The 15826-nt window shown below is 34.9% G+C and overlaps 1 protein-coding gene across 3 annotated transcripts; it reads right to left on the bottom strand.

Annotated features, from left to right (window-relative positions):
- Positions 1 to 864: 864 nt before the first annotated feature.
- Positions 865 to 10728, bottom strand: LOC105041274 (putative lipid phosphate phosphatase 3, chloroplastic). Of its 3 annotated transcripts, none has more exons than XM_010918168.4 (9): positions 10589 to 10728; positions 10354 to 10449; positions 7025 to 7246; positions 6830 to 6917; positions 6609 to 6718; positions 6391 to 6484; positions 5736 to 5924; positions 5565 to 5624; positions 865 to 1260 (listed from the first exon to the last, which is right to left on the bottom strand). In XM_010918168.4, exons 2-9 carry the CDS (start codon positions 10387 to 10389, stop codon positions 1094 to 1096), a joined length of 966 nt encoding a protein of 321 aa, XP_010916470.1. In that variant the 5' UTR covers positions 10390 to 10449; positions 10589 to 10728; the 3' UTR covers positions 865 to 1093. The 3 variants fall into 3 exon arrangements, with proteins under 3 accessions (XP_010916470.1, XP_019704546.1, XP_073110303.1); XM_073254202.1 differs by lacking the exon at positions 865 to 1260 and adding an exon at positions 1286 to 2285; XM_019848987.3 differs by lacking the exon at positions 7025 to 7246.
- Between the last annotated feature and the right edge of the window lie 5098 nt (positions 10729 to 15826).

The raw sequence follows: 15826 nt of genomic DNA on the forward strand, positions 1-15826 counted from the left end.
GACACTCACTTCGGTTATCTGCTAATCTCTCTCTGCCAAATTAAAACTCACATTGATTTTTGGCTGATCTGATTACTGATACTCAAAATATGACGTCTAGTTTGGATAGTTACTAACGTCAACTATTCCACATCGGTCTGTCACCGACATACCATCATGTTTATTGATAATTATCTGACAGCTGTCAACTAATTCAGCTGTAACTGTCTTTCAATTGTAATCTAACTTATTTGCCACATGGACAGCCGTCCCACGATCTCTGCAGAACTAGTTATTCTGTTACAACAACCCAATGGTCTAACAGTTCTTTAATGAGACCGAATAGCTTAACAACCTAATCATCTCGAATGATCTAACAAATGTCCAACGATTTAACAAACTTTTCTTAAAACCAAAACGAGCCCCCTCTATAAAAAAGAAGACAAGGTGCTCTCCAAAAAATAAATCGAGTCTGAGTGAACAAAAACAAAACTCTGACAAATTCCTCAAAAAAAATCAAACTTCTCTTTATTTTTCTCCACTCAAATAATCACTTCTTACTCTCTACTTCTCTATTTCCACTACCTATTCTCAAGATTCCGATTGACTTAAGCATCGAAGAGTCTTAAACCGAAGAACACCCCACGATTTTGAAATTTTTTTTGCAGATTTTGCTCATGGTTTACATTGGCATAACTCTTAGCTCTCTAGTTCGATTCATTACCGACCTTACCTCCGGAACTTTGCAGTAACAAAAATAAACATTAAATAACCATAAATAAATAAGGGCTCTGGGAGAAGAGCTTTAAAGCCATTTTGCTGCCAGGGAATCAGCCTTAGGTGAAAGAGCAAACAATTCATTTGGGAACTACAAACGAGCAACAGTTACTAATAGTAGCTTTACCTTAGGATCATACTATAGCATAAAATAGTTAGTGAAACTTCCAACATTCTGACCAGTTCAGCAGAATTCATGCACTAGTTCGTAACTAACATGATTAAACACTCCTTTCTTTTTCCACGTTTAGCCTTGCAGTTGCCCGTATTTACAAGGGACGAGTTAGAGGCTATCTGTAAACGTCACCAGTTCTACTTGTCAGAGTACAGCATTGCTTCACAACCTACCAGACTCTAAATCATTTGCTCCAGTCCTATTATTATGATATGCTCCAGGCAATCTGTTGTTATTGCTACCTTCAGGTTGCTGGTTTGCGGCATTAGTTGCACTGCCACTGGCTCGTGACTCCGCCAGCATCTGGAAGTATGCATACGGTCCCCAACCTTCACGACAAAACAATGTTGTTAGATGATCGCTCAGGAATACTTTCAAGAAAACACTCACAGAATTAGCTTAGCTTTGTCACAAGTATAATGACAATACTCAATGACATCAGTGCATGAGATCTTAGTCAAGCACAGATGATTATAGTCATCTGATGGATCTTTGCTCCACTGCAGAGGAGATCCATCCATGTAACAAAAATTTCCTCACATAATACAGGAACTTGGCTTAGTCATATCCGATATTAATTTAGTTTGTTACTCTTTATTGACAGACACATGGGAGAGAGAGACCGGGACCGGGCGATGATGACCACACAGAAAACAGATAACAATGTAGAAAATAGAATGCCAAGTATGATGTCATCAGCTAATCAATAGCTAAACCAAAAAGCATTATGAGCCACAAGTGTACCATCAATGGATTCCTGAGTCTCTTCAGAGATAGGAAGAAAAATAATCAGTACCAGTCCAAAATCATGGTGTCAATAATGAAGAGAAGTTACAGATAAATTGATGTAAAAATTTGAACTTCACAAACAAATGACAACGTGCAGTTATCATTTTATCGATATCTATTTTGTTTTCTTTCTCCCTCTGCTGTTGAATTAGCATTGGGCTAGATCCATAAACAATGAAGCTACAAAGGTGAAGGGTATGGAACATCAAATAGAATTATAAGAAATAGGCGACCCTAGAAATCATCCTGCCTTCAGCATCATCATGGATAAGTCTGGAGAGCAACGTGAAGATTGCACACTCCTCATTCGAGGGGTTTTCCTTGGGGGAAAAGCAGAAACTGTTTGCCTTCTTGCACGCAGGTTTAAACCTCGCATCTTCGATAATTTTCCATGGGTGCAGATGCTTCCCTTTTTCTCCTTATCATGCTTCTTTATTCTTTTTCCTTATAATGCTTCTTTGTGTTCTTTTCTTTACATGCAAGCACATCAATAAACAATTGTTCTTTGCACAGAAATTTTAAACTCCATGCTCCTACTCTTCCCAAAACAATAAAGAATCCAGCCCTTGTGATGAGCATAAATCACACAACATTATTGGAACATGAAGGGTGCAAAAAAAAGATGATAAAGAGAGGTTGCATGGAAAAGAAACTCAGATAATCAATGTGAAACTTCCAAAGTATAAGCACATAAGGTGCCAAGCATGGCAGAATGGTGAAGATCACAATTCATAATCTTCTTGAGAGTTTTAAATACTACCAACACCTATACGAGACTTTTCTCAATATATAACTGCAGAATTTAACACAAGATGGAATCCCCATACAAGAGATATTAGATGTGGTGCTTGACAAGGATTGATTTAGTAGTTAAAGATTTCGAAACAAAAACCAACGGTGCCACACTAACTGCCTCAATTTCCCAAACAGAAATTACATCCTCAACTAACATGGACACAAACAGTTACTCTCTCTCCCCTCTCCCATGCAACCTAGGCTACACTTACAACTTGAAGGCTGAGAAAGTTAGCGCTTTGAAATTTTCTCATGATTTCTTTATCTAAATCTGTAATTGAAACATTGAATATTTGAACAGAGTTTTGGCATGAAAGAGGACCGATGAAGCGCTTTCCATGTTTCCGTATGCTTGGGAAATCAAAGCTAAGGCTTGAGCCAAGGTCGAACTGTCAGATTAATAAGCAATGATTCACCTTTCTGAGGTACCCATATGTTGGAAATTCCTAGTCAGGTGGCCAGCCTGTATTCTTAGCAAATATATCCAAGTTGCTTATATACAACATAGAACCTGATTACCTCTTTTCTCTAGTTTGGCATCACAGAGGAACAGGCAAGACAGTTCCATAAGGCTAATGTGGAAAACAGATAGGGCACCCAAATGAAAATGTTTAATGTGCGTCTTAAACAGAGCCTTATCCATAGAAGTATCCAACAATCAAAAGTTTCCATCTCTTTCTCAAAAATTGCAAAATCCAAGTTTTTCATGCATTGATTAAAAAAACTTCTTAAAGACAAATCTGTGAAAATGATAAGTAATATCATCAATCAAATTGATGTAAAATACATCAAATTAGGCTGATGCGTTATATAAACTAACTAATTTAGGCCACCCATTGGATCGATTATGGCTTAGTTAGCTTCAGTTCCTGCTAAAACTTTAAACCATCATGCTAAAGAAAAGGTTGAATACTTCCTTGGATGTCCAACCAAAATGACTCTATTAGTTCTCAAATATATATCACCCTTAATTCTAATTTCCCTTAAATATTTACATAAGAACCTAAAAAACAACCTTAACAGAAATTTGTTAAACTAAGACATGCATAAAATCCCCCACTTTTTTCTTTTTTAGCATAATTCGGAGCAAACAGAATCCTATATAAGGCCACCTGGTCAGCTAGGAGAACAATCATAAGTGGAGGATGAATATTAGTCCATAAGATAAGCTGAGAAAGAACTCAAAGGTGCAAGTGAAGGGATTGCTCCTACAATGATGCATCAGAGAACCAGACAAGCAGAGTTATAAAGGAATGATATTGGCGGTGAGGTGAGTTCACATGTAAGCTGAGATGGTAATGCGAGAGGCAACAATATGCCTTGTCAGAAACCATAGAAGTGGCATGCAAGAAGATGGACCTAGGACACAGAGCCTCAAGTTGCATTGTTGATGTTGGAAGATCCTCTATGATAATGATTTTAACAAGAAAAAAACTACCGGATAGAAAACGTACAAGACCAGCACACAGTGGGTTGTGCTAGATGACTAATAACCAGAAAAGAGGCAAACTAGATGGCATCTCATCCAGCTTTCCAATGACACAAGAAAGTATACAAGTAGAATAGTGATCCTCAGAAGTTAGGTTGCATGTACCGGCTTTATCTTATCCAACCCAATCAGCACTTTCCGCGGGCATAAACTCCACAAGGAATAATTGTGCTGAAATTAAGCCTAGACCTAAAGACTCCTGTTATATATGGAAAACCATCTTAGATAGCTTCCTACAGAGGACCAACAACAACAACAAAACCTTCAAGAACTACGTGACAATAATTATCAAGTATCTGAAACATTATAATCAAGCAAACCTTATGAAGGAGCTCTACTATGTTTTTAAAATCTTAGAAAGCTGGTGCACGTCCACATGGCAGGATAACAGATATCAATGCATGACCACTGGCCAAGAAATTCTTTTTGGTCATCATGCAGATCTTTACAAGACAAAGTAACCAGACCAATGATAATGTATACCACAATAACCAAGTATATATTATAAGATACTTAGTCAAGGCATTATGACGTAGAGCAATACTATGACACAAATAAAAACAATGAACCAAGATTCTAAGAGGCAGGTTGTTATCATATTGGTAGGTGCAAATCAGGTACAGATCAGCTAATAAAAATATGTGCATGCTAATATTCCAAACCATGCATGGAAAGAAAAACAAGCAACAAGGACATGACTTTTACATGACAGATTCAATAAATTCTCAGATGGTCATGGTGGTAGCCTAGATGCTGCAAGAAGACACAGTAAGGCAAAAAAAAAAATCAAGGAAAATCAGTGTCAGATATTAAGTACAACTTCACACCCCTCAATTAAAGTGGAACAAGACATGAATATAACAAAAAAGAATGTTCTAAGGCCTACATGATCTGTTACTGCTGATTGGAAATCCTCCATCTGATTATGCCATGCTTGCACGTTCCATAATACGGACATGGACCATCCACTTGCATAAACTAATTAATATAAACTAAGGGCTCCATAATATAGTTCTATTATGCATCAAGCAAAGCATGTAATTATAATTAAACAAAATCTGCAAAAGAATATCCTGTAAAAAGCAGTTACAAACTCAGTGATAAGCACCAGTTTGTCAAGCAGGAGATGGGCTCAAGTCAGTTCCATGGATTCAGTTACAGGTCTAAGGATGTGTCTGGTGTTGCTTCTACTTTTCCAAAGTCCTTACAAAAAGAAGCCAGAAGCTAGGTTTTCTAGCTTCTCCTGAGAGTGTTCTTTGACTTTTTGTTCCTGTTGAAGCATTTTTTAGATAATGTTGAATGCTCTTTTTTTTTTTTTGATTCAAAAGTTACAAAAGTTCTTTTCTGAAGCAACACCAAACATGCTCTAAACGAACTAGTAATAAGCCCATGAATCAGGATGTTGAAAGAGCACCATCTAAGTCCGGTGAACAGGGTACTAAAAGAAAGCACCGCTCAGTTTTTTTTAATAGTTAAACCTGCCTGTGTCACCAAAATATAAGTACTGAAAAAACAATGGCAATTACATTGACATTCAGAATTATGCATATAGATTATTACCATCAGTATGATAAGGGGCAGGGTAGAACTGCAAATAACAAAATGTAGCCATTATAATACCTGCAGCAATATGTTGTAGTAGGTAGTTAGGCCAAGAATGAAGAAGCATTATTGCCTATAAACTGCTAAGAGTTATAAAATTCGCAATCTGACCAATTCAAAAACACAAACCTAGAAGACCACCAGCAAATACATCCTGCCAATGATGCCGATAGTCATCCACTCTTGATATTCCAATAAGGGATGCAAAAAGTAGAGGAAGAAATACGATGCAAAGTTTTGCCACATGACCCCTTTGATCAAATGCTTTGATTTTCCCTGACAAATATAATGCAAGAAAACCAAGACCTGCAAAGGACCCTGCACAATACCATATTTTTGTTTTTTTTCTCCCCATTAATACAGGTGTTCAAATCGAGTATACAATGACTGAAAATCATCCAACACTCAGATCCAAGTAAAATGAGCACAAAAGCATACATATGTAGATAATTGAACTTTGTGTCATGGTTATGTCATCAAACTGTTTTCTTCATCTATAATATCTTTATTTGATAGAAAGTAGGCTGCCAATACCTTCCATTTGCAATGATTATACAAGTTGATCCATTAACAGCAATTAGTATACATCATACACATAACCATCAAGTTTCATCACGATTATTTCAGATTGGATTATCTCTGGAAAGGAAGGAACCTTTGCAAAGTAGCAAAAGCATATTGTCTAACACTGGAATAGCATTTCCATCACATGGTCAACAACAAACATTCATTTTCCATTAAATATGGCAAAAGAACGAAAGAAATTAGGTACAGTATTTCTTACATGAAGTATGACCACTAGGAAAACTCTTGTGTCCATCCTTTAAGAGACTTCTATCTCCATGACAAATAACTTTTCCTGTCACTTTATCATACAACTGAAACAAATGCACAAGCAAATAGTTTACATATCAAGCACGCTGATAAAAAAGACATAAAGTGAATAACCACCAAGAACAAAATTATTCAAATGAAAAATAAAAGACAGGATGAGAATCAAACCTCCTTTCCATCAGGAAAACAGCGCCAGTAAAAGTCAGGACGAGGTCTACCAACTGCATCCTTAAGTGCATCAGTTATAACTCCAGTTATCAGCACGGAGAAAAGGAGGCCTGATCATGCACACAATTAAAATACATGAACTGAAGGTGTAAACTTTGTCATCAGTGACAGCTAAAAGAAGAAGTTCTTATCATATCAAGGAGATGGAGATTGAGAACTACCTAGTATTGCATGATGCAGATCGTAAACATCTCTCCTAAGAAAATATACAGCAAGAAAAACAGCAGCCGGCAACATTACTGAAATCATCTAGAAGTACAACAAAAATAGAATAAAAAAATAAGTTGCTGTAGATCACAATGCTGCCTTGATTTTATAAAAAATAGCAACTTGAGAAAAAGGTCTCAGAAACCTACTGGAACAGCCCATACTGGCACGGTGTTACTTTTCAGTGGGTATTTCAGATCTGTCATCATATCTTTTCCAACAAAGCGGTAAAATGGATGAATAAAATTCAAAGTGACCACCGTCATCATAAGAAAAATGACAATAAACCAGTCATGCTTATGTATTTTTGCCATTTTAACTCCATGAGATTGCACTGTGTGAGAACCTAGTTGAATCTCCCTCATATTTTCCTGTCACGACATATATATCAAAATAAGAGAGTATTTGGGGGGAGCCTCTAAAATTTTTTATAAAGTGTCCAATAGACTTTATTTTGACCCAACCACTAATATACAATATCTATGAAAGTAGCTTTCTGAACACTAAAGGTTCCAAACATGCCCTTGCAAAGTTTGAATTACAAGAACTTACCAATACTTCTAAAAATGAGTTCCAAATCTTTTGGGGGTACATAAATGAACTCCATAATTTGAAGTGGAGGTTGAAATCGAGGAAGTCATGGAAGTTCGGACTACTTCGACAAGTCAAATTGAATACAAATGACAACAAGTTCATTAGATAACTTTAAGCTATGTTTGGTTCGCAACTAGAATCGGAATCACAGTCGGAATTGGAATGGATTGAAATGGGAATCAGAATGGCCATATTTCCTAACTCATTTGGTTCATAAGAATCAGAATCAAAATCAGAATGCTTTTAAGTAATTCTTTGGAGAATCAATTAAATAGAGGGGTACTTTTGGAAAATCGATTTTTTAAGTAAATCTGGCGGAATGGGATTTGAATATTGCTAGGAGAGCTAGGACTAGCTCTTGAGAGGTTGGGGCATTCCCTTTGCCTCCAAGAATGGAAATGGAACTCCTTCCGACCAAATGATTGGAGTGAGAGTCACTCAATCTCATTCTCATTCCAGAGCCCCACTTCCACCACCCAAACATGCCCTAATGTTAATTGACTACCGCTGAATTAGCTAGACTGAGTGGGCAGAATGGCAAAAAGACTCGTATCAACAACTTACAAAGGCCGAATCAACAAATCACTAGGGAACAGGTTTGAGGCTGTATTAGATCCCAATAATTATGAATTATATACACACCCACCTCTCTCTCTCTCCCCCCCCCCCCTCCCACCCTCTCCCCCCAAGGTTGAGCATTCAAGAGAGATCCATAGGGAGACAACCAATACCTTTCAAACAACAAAGCGGGAAAAACCACCAAAACCCCAACTCTTCTCCTATCATTCTCTTCATTATCCATGAGAATGGTCAGCTCCCTACCACTTCACACTTTAAAAATGATATTTATGATTCAAAAAAAATCATGTTCCAATGAAACTTTCTATGAAATCTATAGTTAAAGAGTGCAATGTAACATAAACAACAAAATCCAATAATTGATGCCCCCTTGTTGTTAAAAATACTTTCATAATAACTTTCTGCAACTGCATTACCCTGCCATGGAGATACTCTAGGATTTGCCTTATGCCCTTATGCTTTAGTCCTTAGGTCAGGTGTTGCCTAAACATCAATTAGTTTCAGCCTTTGGGTTTTAAGTGTGCTTGCCTCCCAAAATACTTCTCTTCTTTTCATTTCATTTTGGCCAAATCAAAGCCCCCTTGAATTCCACATTTTTGCACAAAATCAAGAATGGCCCATCATCTGTCCTTCCTCTCTTCTCTCTTTTGCCTTCACCTTGACTCCTTTAGGGTTGATAATCCTGACAAGCCTTTCCAACTCACCAACAAACCAACCTTTACTCCACTCTCATGGTTTGAAGAAGAGACATGACTGAAGCATACAAACCTCCCTCCTTTCTTACCACATCTAAACTGCTAAAAATATTTGTTTATGTCCTTTCAAGCATTTGATTCATCTTGGAAAGCAATTTGCTGACTAAAATAATATGCATTTGTTCAATATTTGTACTTCAGACTTCACAATAGTTATCCAAAGTATAGGAGCATGCAATCAGCAACCTTAGGCTATCTTTATTGGAAATTACGATTATGAGAATTAAGGAAAAAGGATTAGAAATCTGGAGAAACAATGACAATTTGGGTGAGGAAGCTTAAGTTTTCCAAAGCTGAGAATAAGATTATGAGCGAAGTCTAACATTATAATTGATCATGTAATTGCAAAGACTGAGCATTTAAGCAGGAATAAAAATGGAAAACTGTCATATAAATCGGCATATGAAATAGAGTCACATTCAGATCATGTGATTTAGGAGAAGGCAAAAATTCAGGATTAATTAGTTGAAGAAGGAAGACAGATACGAATCGCCCAATGGGAGACGGTGGATCCTGTTAGAGAAGTTAGGGAAAAGTTAGAGAAAATTAAAAGTGGGGTTGTGAGGACTTGTGCATGTGTGTATTTAGTCCTACGTGAACATTGGCTGTGCATTGGATAAATCTCGGATACTTATCCTAAGTAATCTAAGTAACACCTTCTGGCCAGCATTTTTGGATGAGGTCTTGGACTATGACAAATGATATCAAAGTGGATCCAACCCATGGCCCATGTGGATTAGGGGGTACTACAACATAGGCCCATTTGGTTTGACCATCAGCTAATTATGGCATTTGTGATTAAATTTGTAATACTTGTGATTGAATTTGAATTAATCCAGACCCTTAGCTTGACGAGGATGTCAGAGCGTAAATGCAAGAACTACATGAGGAGTCATGCAAACATGTGTTTAGTCCCAGATCGTTGCTGCAAAGGTAGATCTTGAGTACAGGATAAACGAACAAAAATATCACCTTCCTACTACCCATTTTGGGTGAGGTCTTGAGTTGTAATAGGGGTCTAGGTCAAAAAAAAGAGAAAGAAAATAAGGTCAAGAACCAGCTGCACACAGTGTACCAAGAATTTTTCATACTGGACTTTGCTAGAAGCACATACACCTCAATCAGAATGAAAGCAAAATGCTTATTAATATGGAAATGAAAAGGAGAACTACTTCCAGAAGAAATCTACAAGAAAAAATAAAGAAGAAAAAACACCTCCAAATATTGGTCAAGTTCAAGAATAATAGGGATATTCATGTAGAATTGGATGAGCTGTTGCTCTTTAATAAAAGGTTTTTAAGGTGGAAAAGCATCCGAAAAATGGATTTTCTGCAGACTAACCGAAAACTATCCATCTAAAGGAACACTTAAGCATAATGCATGCAACAAGATCTCTAAAACTGAAAACCAACCATCCCAACTTCTGCTACACTAAGGACTAAGCATTTCCAACTCGGAGAAAACTACGAATAATAGAGACTAGAAGTCAAGATAATCTAAAGCCCAAATCTTTGCGCTTATTATCGCGTAAGAAAGAACACAAACTTTACCCTTTGGCGAAAACCCAGCATCGAACAAGATAGCATGATGTCTTTCCTTTCTGCAGGTTCCCCAGCGTAATTCAAATGCCACCCTTCAATCCAACGCTAAAAAGCCAAAAGCGATGAATGATAACCGAGACAAACAAACAGTTACTGTAGTGAGGGGAAAAAAGAGACAAGAGGGAAGCCCTTTTTGTGGAAAAGGAAGAAGAAACTGGAGCCTGAAAAGGGGAGAAAGGCAAACCTGTCTCGGTAGGACACCGAGAACTTCACAAGATACTGCCCAGAGAGAGGAGTCGAGCGCTCGAGTGAGAGCCGGGATTTTGTGTTAATTTATTGGCGCTCAAGCGGTTGGATTTTTGGTCCACATAAACGCGGTTGGAAATGACTGCGAGAGCAGAGAATAGGGATAACAATGGGTAAAATTTGGGTGGGATAGTGTATTATTTATTTTTAAATTTAAATTTAATATTTTATATTTAAATATTATTTCATATTCAATTAAACAAGAAAAAAAAATATCTATCTCTATATCCAACAGATTCGAGGATACCCATGGATAACCCATTTCTCCATATCCAACCTATATCCGCCCCATATCCAATCCATATCCGTCTATTTTATACTCAAAAAAAAAGTAAAATAATTTTATACATATTATCAATCAAAAATAAAATTATCAATTCCATATAAAATATAATTTATGAGTCCAAATTTATAGAAATCAAACATAAAAATAGAATTATATTTAAACATAGAAAATATAAACAACCAAAATAAATTTCTATATATTATCAATCAAAATAAAATTATCAATTCAACATAGAATATAATTTATAAGTCCAAATTTATAAAAATCAACATAGAAATAGAACTACCATTCAAAATCTAACATAACCATTAAGTTTATTATTTCATCCATGAAAATTTAGTATAATGCTAAAAAAGTAGTGAACTTGAATACCAAACTTTCAAATAATTTCATGAAATGACTGCAACTCCACAAATTATTCAAGACAAATAGTAGGCTTTGCAACAAGTAATTAAAAAATTAATATATAATTACCCATATCCATAGGTTCGGGTTCGGATTCGGATAAAAAATAGCATTACCCATATCCTACCCATATCCGTATTATAATTTTCGAGTTTTATCCAAATCCGAACCCAAATCCGATCAAATTCTATTTTTTGGGTTTGATCGGATTCGGATAGGGTGTATACCCATTGGATCGGATCAATTTTACCATCCCTAACAAAGAATAGGGATTTTTGAACTTCAAAAACTCTATCCTCTCGAGAAATTCTCGGTGCTCCATGGGATGGTGGGCCTCTCAACGAGGCCCAAACCAGAAAAGAAATAAGTGGCATCATTGCACGATGCCTAACCATTGGGTTTATCACATTGTCTCAAGATATATATATCATTTGTCATGACTTGGAAGCGGGTCCATTGGATCTTATTAGATCTTAGGGCATATTTGGGCAAACTTTTGGGAGAAAAAAATTTATTTATTTTTTAAAAAAATATTTATTTAAAAAAATAAAATATTTGATTAATTTATTTTAAAAAATAATTTACTTCTGAGTGATAATAAAAGTAATTTTTTTGCTGCTGGAAGAAATTGGAAGCAAAAATAGAAGCAGAAAATTAATTTTTTTAAAATAAAAATATTTTTATTTAAAATTATTATTTACCATAACTATTCCTATTTATTTTCATGTAACCCTCCTATTATGTAAAATATTCGATATGTATTATCTTTGATTCAATTATATTTATATTGATTAAAATTTTTAATATATTTTTTGTTATTTTATTTTTTAAATTTTAATTAAATAAAATAAAAAATTTAATTAAAATTAACTATAATAAATTTTTAAAATCATTTATCTATTTAAATAATATTAATTATAAAGTAAATTTATATATATTCTTTTTCGTAATTTGACAGTCAAAAATATTTTTTTGAAAGATTTGTCAAACACAGACTGTTTTTCAAATACTAATAAAAATGCTTATCAAATGATTTTACCAAACATAAATTATTTCTCTCCTACAATATTTTTTTAAAAATTTTATTTAAAAATAAATTATTTTAAAATAAATTAATTTTCACAGTTTAGTTAAAACAAACGCTTAGTAGCATAGCTGTTATCGTTTTTATTTTTCTCTCTCTCCCATATGTGTTTTTTTTTTTTCCTCCTAAAGTAGCCATCCACGTCAAAATCCCCCACGGATTTGGGTGCCACGACGGGCTACTGCCCCATTAGCAGCCGAAAATGCTGTTGCCCTATGACTACGCAAACGTTGTTCTTTTTCTTCTCTCTTTTTATTTGCAGTGAAACATGCTGTTCTTCGATGTTAAGCAATCAACAAACAAAAATCTGAGAACTAGCCACCACAAAACATCATCTTTTATTAATTAATCCATTAAGCACGTTCAGATTATTTTCTTTTACTTGGATGCTTTAAGCATATTTTATTGGTAGCAAGTGACAGGTTGAAAGGTCGTTGCAACAAAAGTTACCATTTTTGCATGTTTGCTGTGGTAGAAAAAAGATGGAAATGTTGAAATTAAGTCTCAACTATTTCAAGGAAGAAGAGAAAATATTTTGAGAAGTGTACACAAAAAATTGCTTGGGCCCATAAATATTAAGTCTTGATAGCAACTATTTTCTACGTATAATATATTAAGTTTTGAGTCTTTTCGACAAAGAGGAGGGGGTTATTTATTAAAAAAAGAAAAGCAAAGAAAGAAGGAAAGCAGAATCATGCAATTCCGGGAACCAAATCCAACCAAGTATGCGAAAAAAAAAGGGTTCTGAAAAAAACAATGTGCTTGTTTTTCTAGCCACACCAATGTGGCAAGCTTCTTGATTCCTTTCTTAAGCATACATGGAATGATGGATGGCTGAAATAATGCTCATGAACCGGTAAGCAAAAACATGGTAAGACATTTCCACATTCTTTTCTTTTACACATTGATGTGGTCTCTATGTTAAATACTTTGCATTGGCTTACAGAGATCCATCATTAAATGGGCTGGCTGAAGCTGTTCAACGAAAAGGACGGGCTAAAAAATTATAGTGCGGCCACGGGATGCCCACTGACGAGCACTGCCGTCTCGCCGAAGAAAAGCGGACGTCACAAGCACGACACGGAGGCTGTCCCCAGGACGCGTCGCATTTGGAAAGGTCGGACTTCAGAGGAATTATCCAAGTTTTAGATTCAAGAAGGATGTGTTCCCAATCGCACTTCTTTTGTCCAATCCATCAAAAAAAGAAAAAAAAAAAATCTACGTAGCATCCGTTAAGACCACGCCCACACTAAAGGCCCAGCGCGATTAGGAAGAGCAATTCTTTCAAAAAAAAAAAAAATCTACGTAGCATCTGTTAAGACCGCGCCCACACTAAAGGCCCAAGGCGATGAGTTAGGAAGGGTAATTCTTTATGCAGCACGTAGAGTGCAGCAAATTTGATGTGAAATGTAACATTCAATTACATAAAATCATATAATATAATTAATAATAAGATAGATATTAAATAATATTTAATATTTTTCCATCAAATTTTTCATGATAAAAATATTTTTTTTTATAGAATAAAAAATTTACAGTATTATTACTTCTTAATACTTTATATGATTTTTTGTAAATATATATGACATTCTAAATAATATATATAATTTTTTGTATCTTTATGACATTCTGAATAATTTATATGACTTTCTAATATCTTGTATGACTTCATGTACATATATATGATATCCTGAACAATATATATGACTTCTTGTGAATATATATGATATCTTGAATAATATATATGATTTTTAAATGTCTTATATGTCTTTCTATGAATATATATGACATCCTGAATAATATATATGACTTCTTGTAAATATATATAACAACCTCAACAATATATATAGCTTCCTAATGCCTTATATGACTTCTTATCAATATATTATAAGATATCAGGAATAGCTTCCTGTAATAGCTTCCTGATGCCTTATATGACTTCTTATCAGTATATTATAAGACATCAAGAAATCATATATATTGTTCACGATGTCACATATATTGACAGGAAGTCATATAAGATATTAGGAAGACATATATACTATTCAGGATACCATATATATTCACAAAAAATTATATAAGGCATTAAGAAGCCATATATATTGTTCAGGATATCATATATATTCACAGAAAGTCATATACATTATTTAGGATATCATATACATTTGTAGGATGTCATATAAGATATTAGAAAGTCATATATATTATGCAGGATATCATATATATTTATGTAAAGTTATACAAAATATGAGAAAGTAAAATATATTGTTCAAAATGTTATAAAGACATAGAAAATCTCATGTGTTGTTAAGGATGTCATATATATTCATAAGAAGTCATACAAGATATCAGAAATAATAATACTATTTTTTTTTTATTCTATGAAGAAAAAAATATTTTTATTACTAAAAATTAGAAAAAAAAATTTAACGATATTATATGTTTATCCCATCATTAAGTACGTTGTATGGCCCTATATTCTTGGGTGGCGCCTCCATGTCACTTTTATTATACCATACGCGATACATAAAGATTTTCTCAAGTTGGGAATTATTTTCTTTCGCCAATGCCACGCACACCCGAATAATAGATGGTGGGAGTAGTATAATTTATAAGATTGCAAGTTAATCAACCTTTTCATCTTGTCCTGAGCAACCTCGTCAGCAAGATTTACTTTCCTGTTGGGGCACTGGAGGGCCGTATCAAGCTAATAAGATATTCTAGAAATGAGATGTAGTTTTATCGATGCATTTAAATTCAAGCTGTGCAAGGAATTCGGAAAGCACATCACTATTTTTTTTATAACAAAAAAAAAAAAGTTGAATTATCCCAAAATATGGATTAATTGTCTCTGAAATTTAAAAATTAACTGTTGCAAGTGGCTCCAAGATCTGCGTTACTGCTTGTTTCGATTGAGATCAGAAGGTGAGCAACTGGACCTTGTATAGTGGTGCTGGAGTGACCTGCAAAATAAAGTCTGGGTCAGAGATTTTCGCTCCGGTGAAGATCCTTCGATGCTTAAGTCAGAAATCAGAAAACAATGAAAGTAGCAACTGGTTCTCTAAGAGAGGTTACTTACTTGGGTCCTCGGGACTTTAGTTATTTATAGAAGATATGGCTGAACAATCGTGAAAACATACGGTTCTGAGATTGTCAAACTGTTGGACGTGTTGTTAGTAGGCGAAATATTTTAGTCCTTATCTACTTCCGCGAGATGTGGGAAGTTAGTTACATCCAAACTTATCTGTACGTGTTAGAAAATTGACTGTCCGAAATAACGAAAGAAGCCCACATATTAGATGAACCGTACATCGATCAAACTGGATATAAATAGTTCAGCTCCATATATCTTAGCTCGATAGTTAAGTCGGCAACTACGAATATAGCTCACTAGCCTGCGA

The sequence above is a fragment of the Elaeis guineensis genome, chromosome 3, assembly GCF_000442705.2.
Source record: "Elaeis guineensis isolate ETL-2024a chromosome 3, EG11, whole genome shotgun sequence".
In the NCBI taxonomy this organism is placed as follows: Eukaryota; Viridiplantae; Streptophyta; class Magnoliopsida; order Arecales; family Arecaceae; genus Elaeis; species Elaeis guineensis.

Excerpts from the sequence above, each read along its gene's own strand:
- LOC105041274 (XM_010918168.4), bottom strand. The coding sequence starts at position 10,389 with ATGCTATCTTGTTCGATGCTGGGTTTTCGCCAAAGG. Across the intron at positions 7,247-10,353 it reads TGCTGGGTTTTCGCCAAAGG|GAAAATATGAGGGAGATTCA; the intron begins GTAAAGTTTGTG and ends ATGTCGTGACAG. Across the intron at positions 6,485-6,608 it reads GTTTTCCTGATGGAAAGGAG|TTGTATGATAAAGTGACAGG; the intron begins GTTTGATTCTCA and ends CATTTGTTTCAG.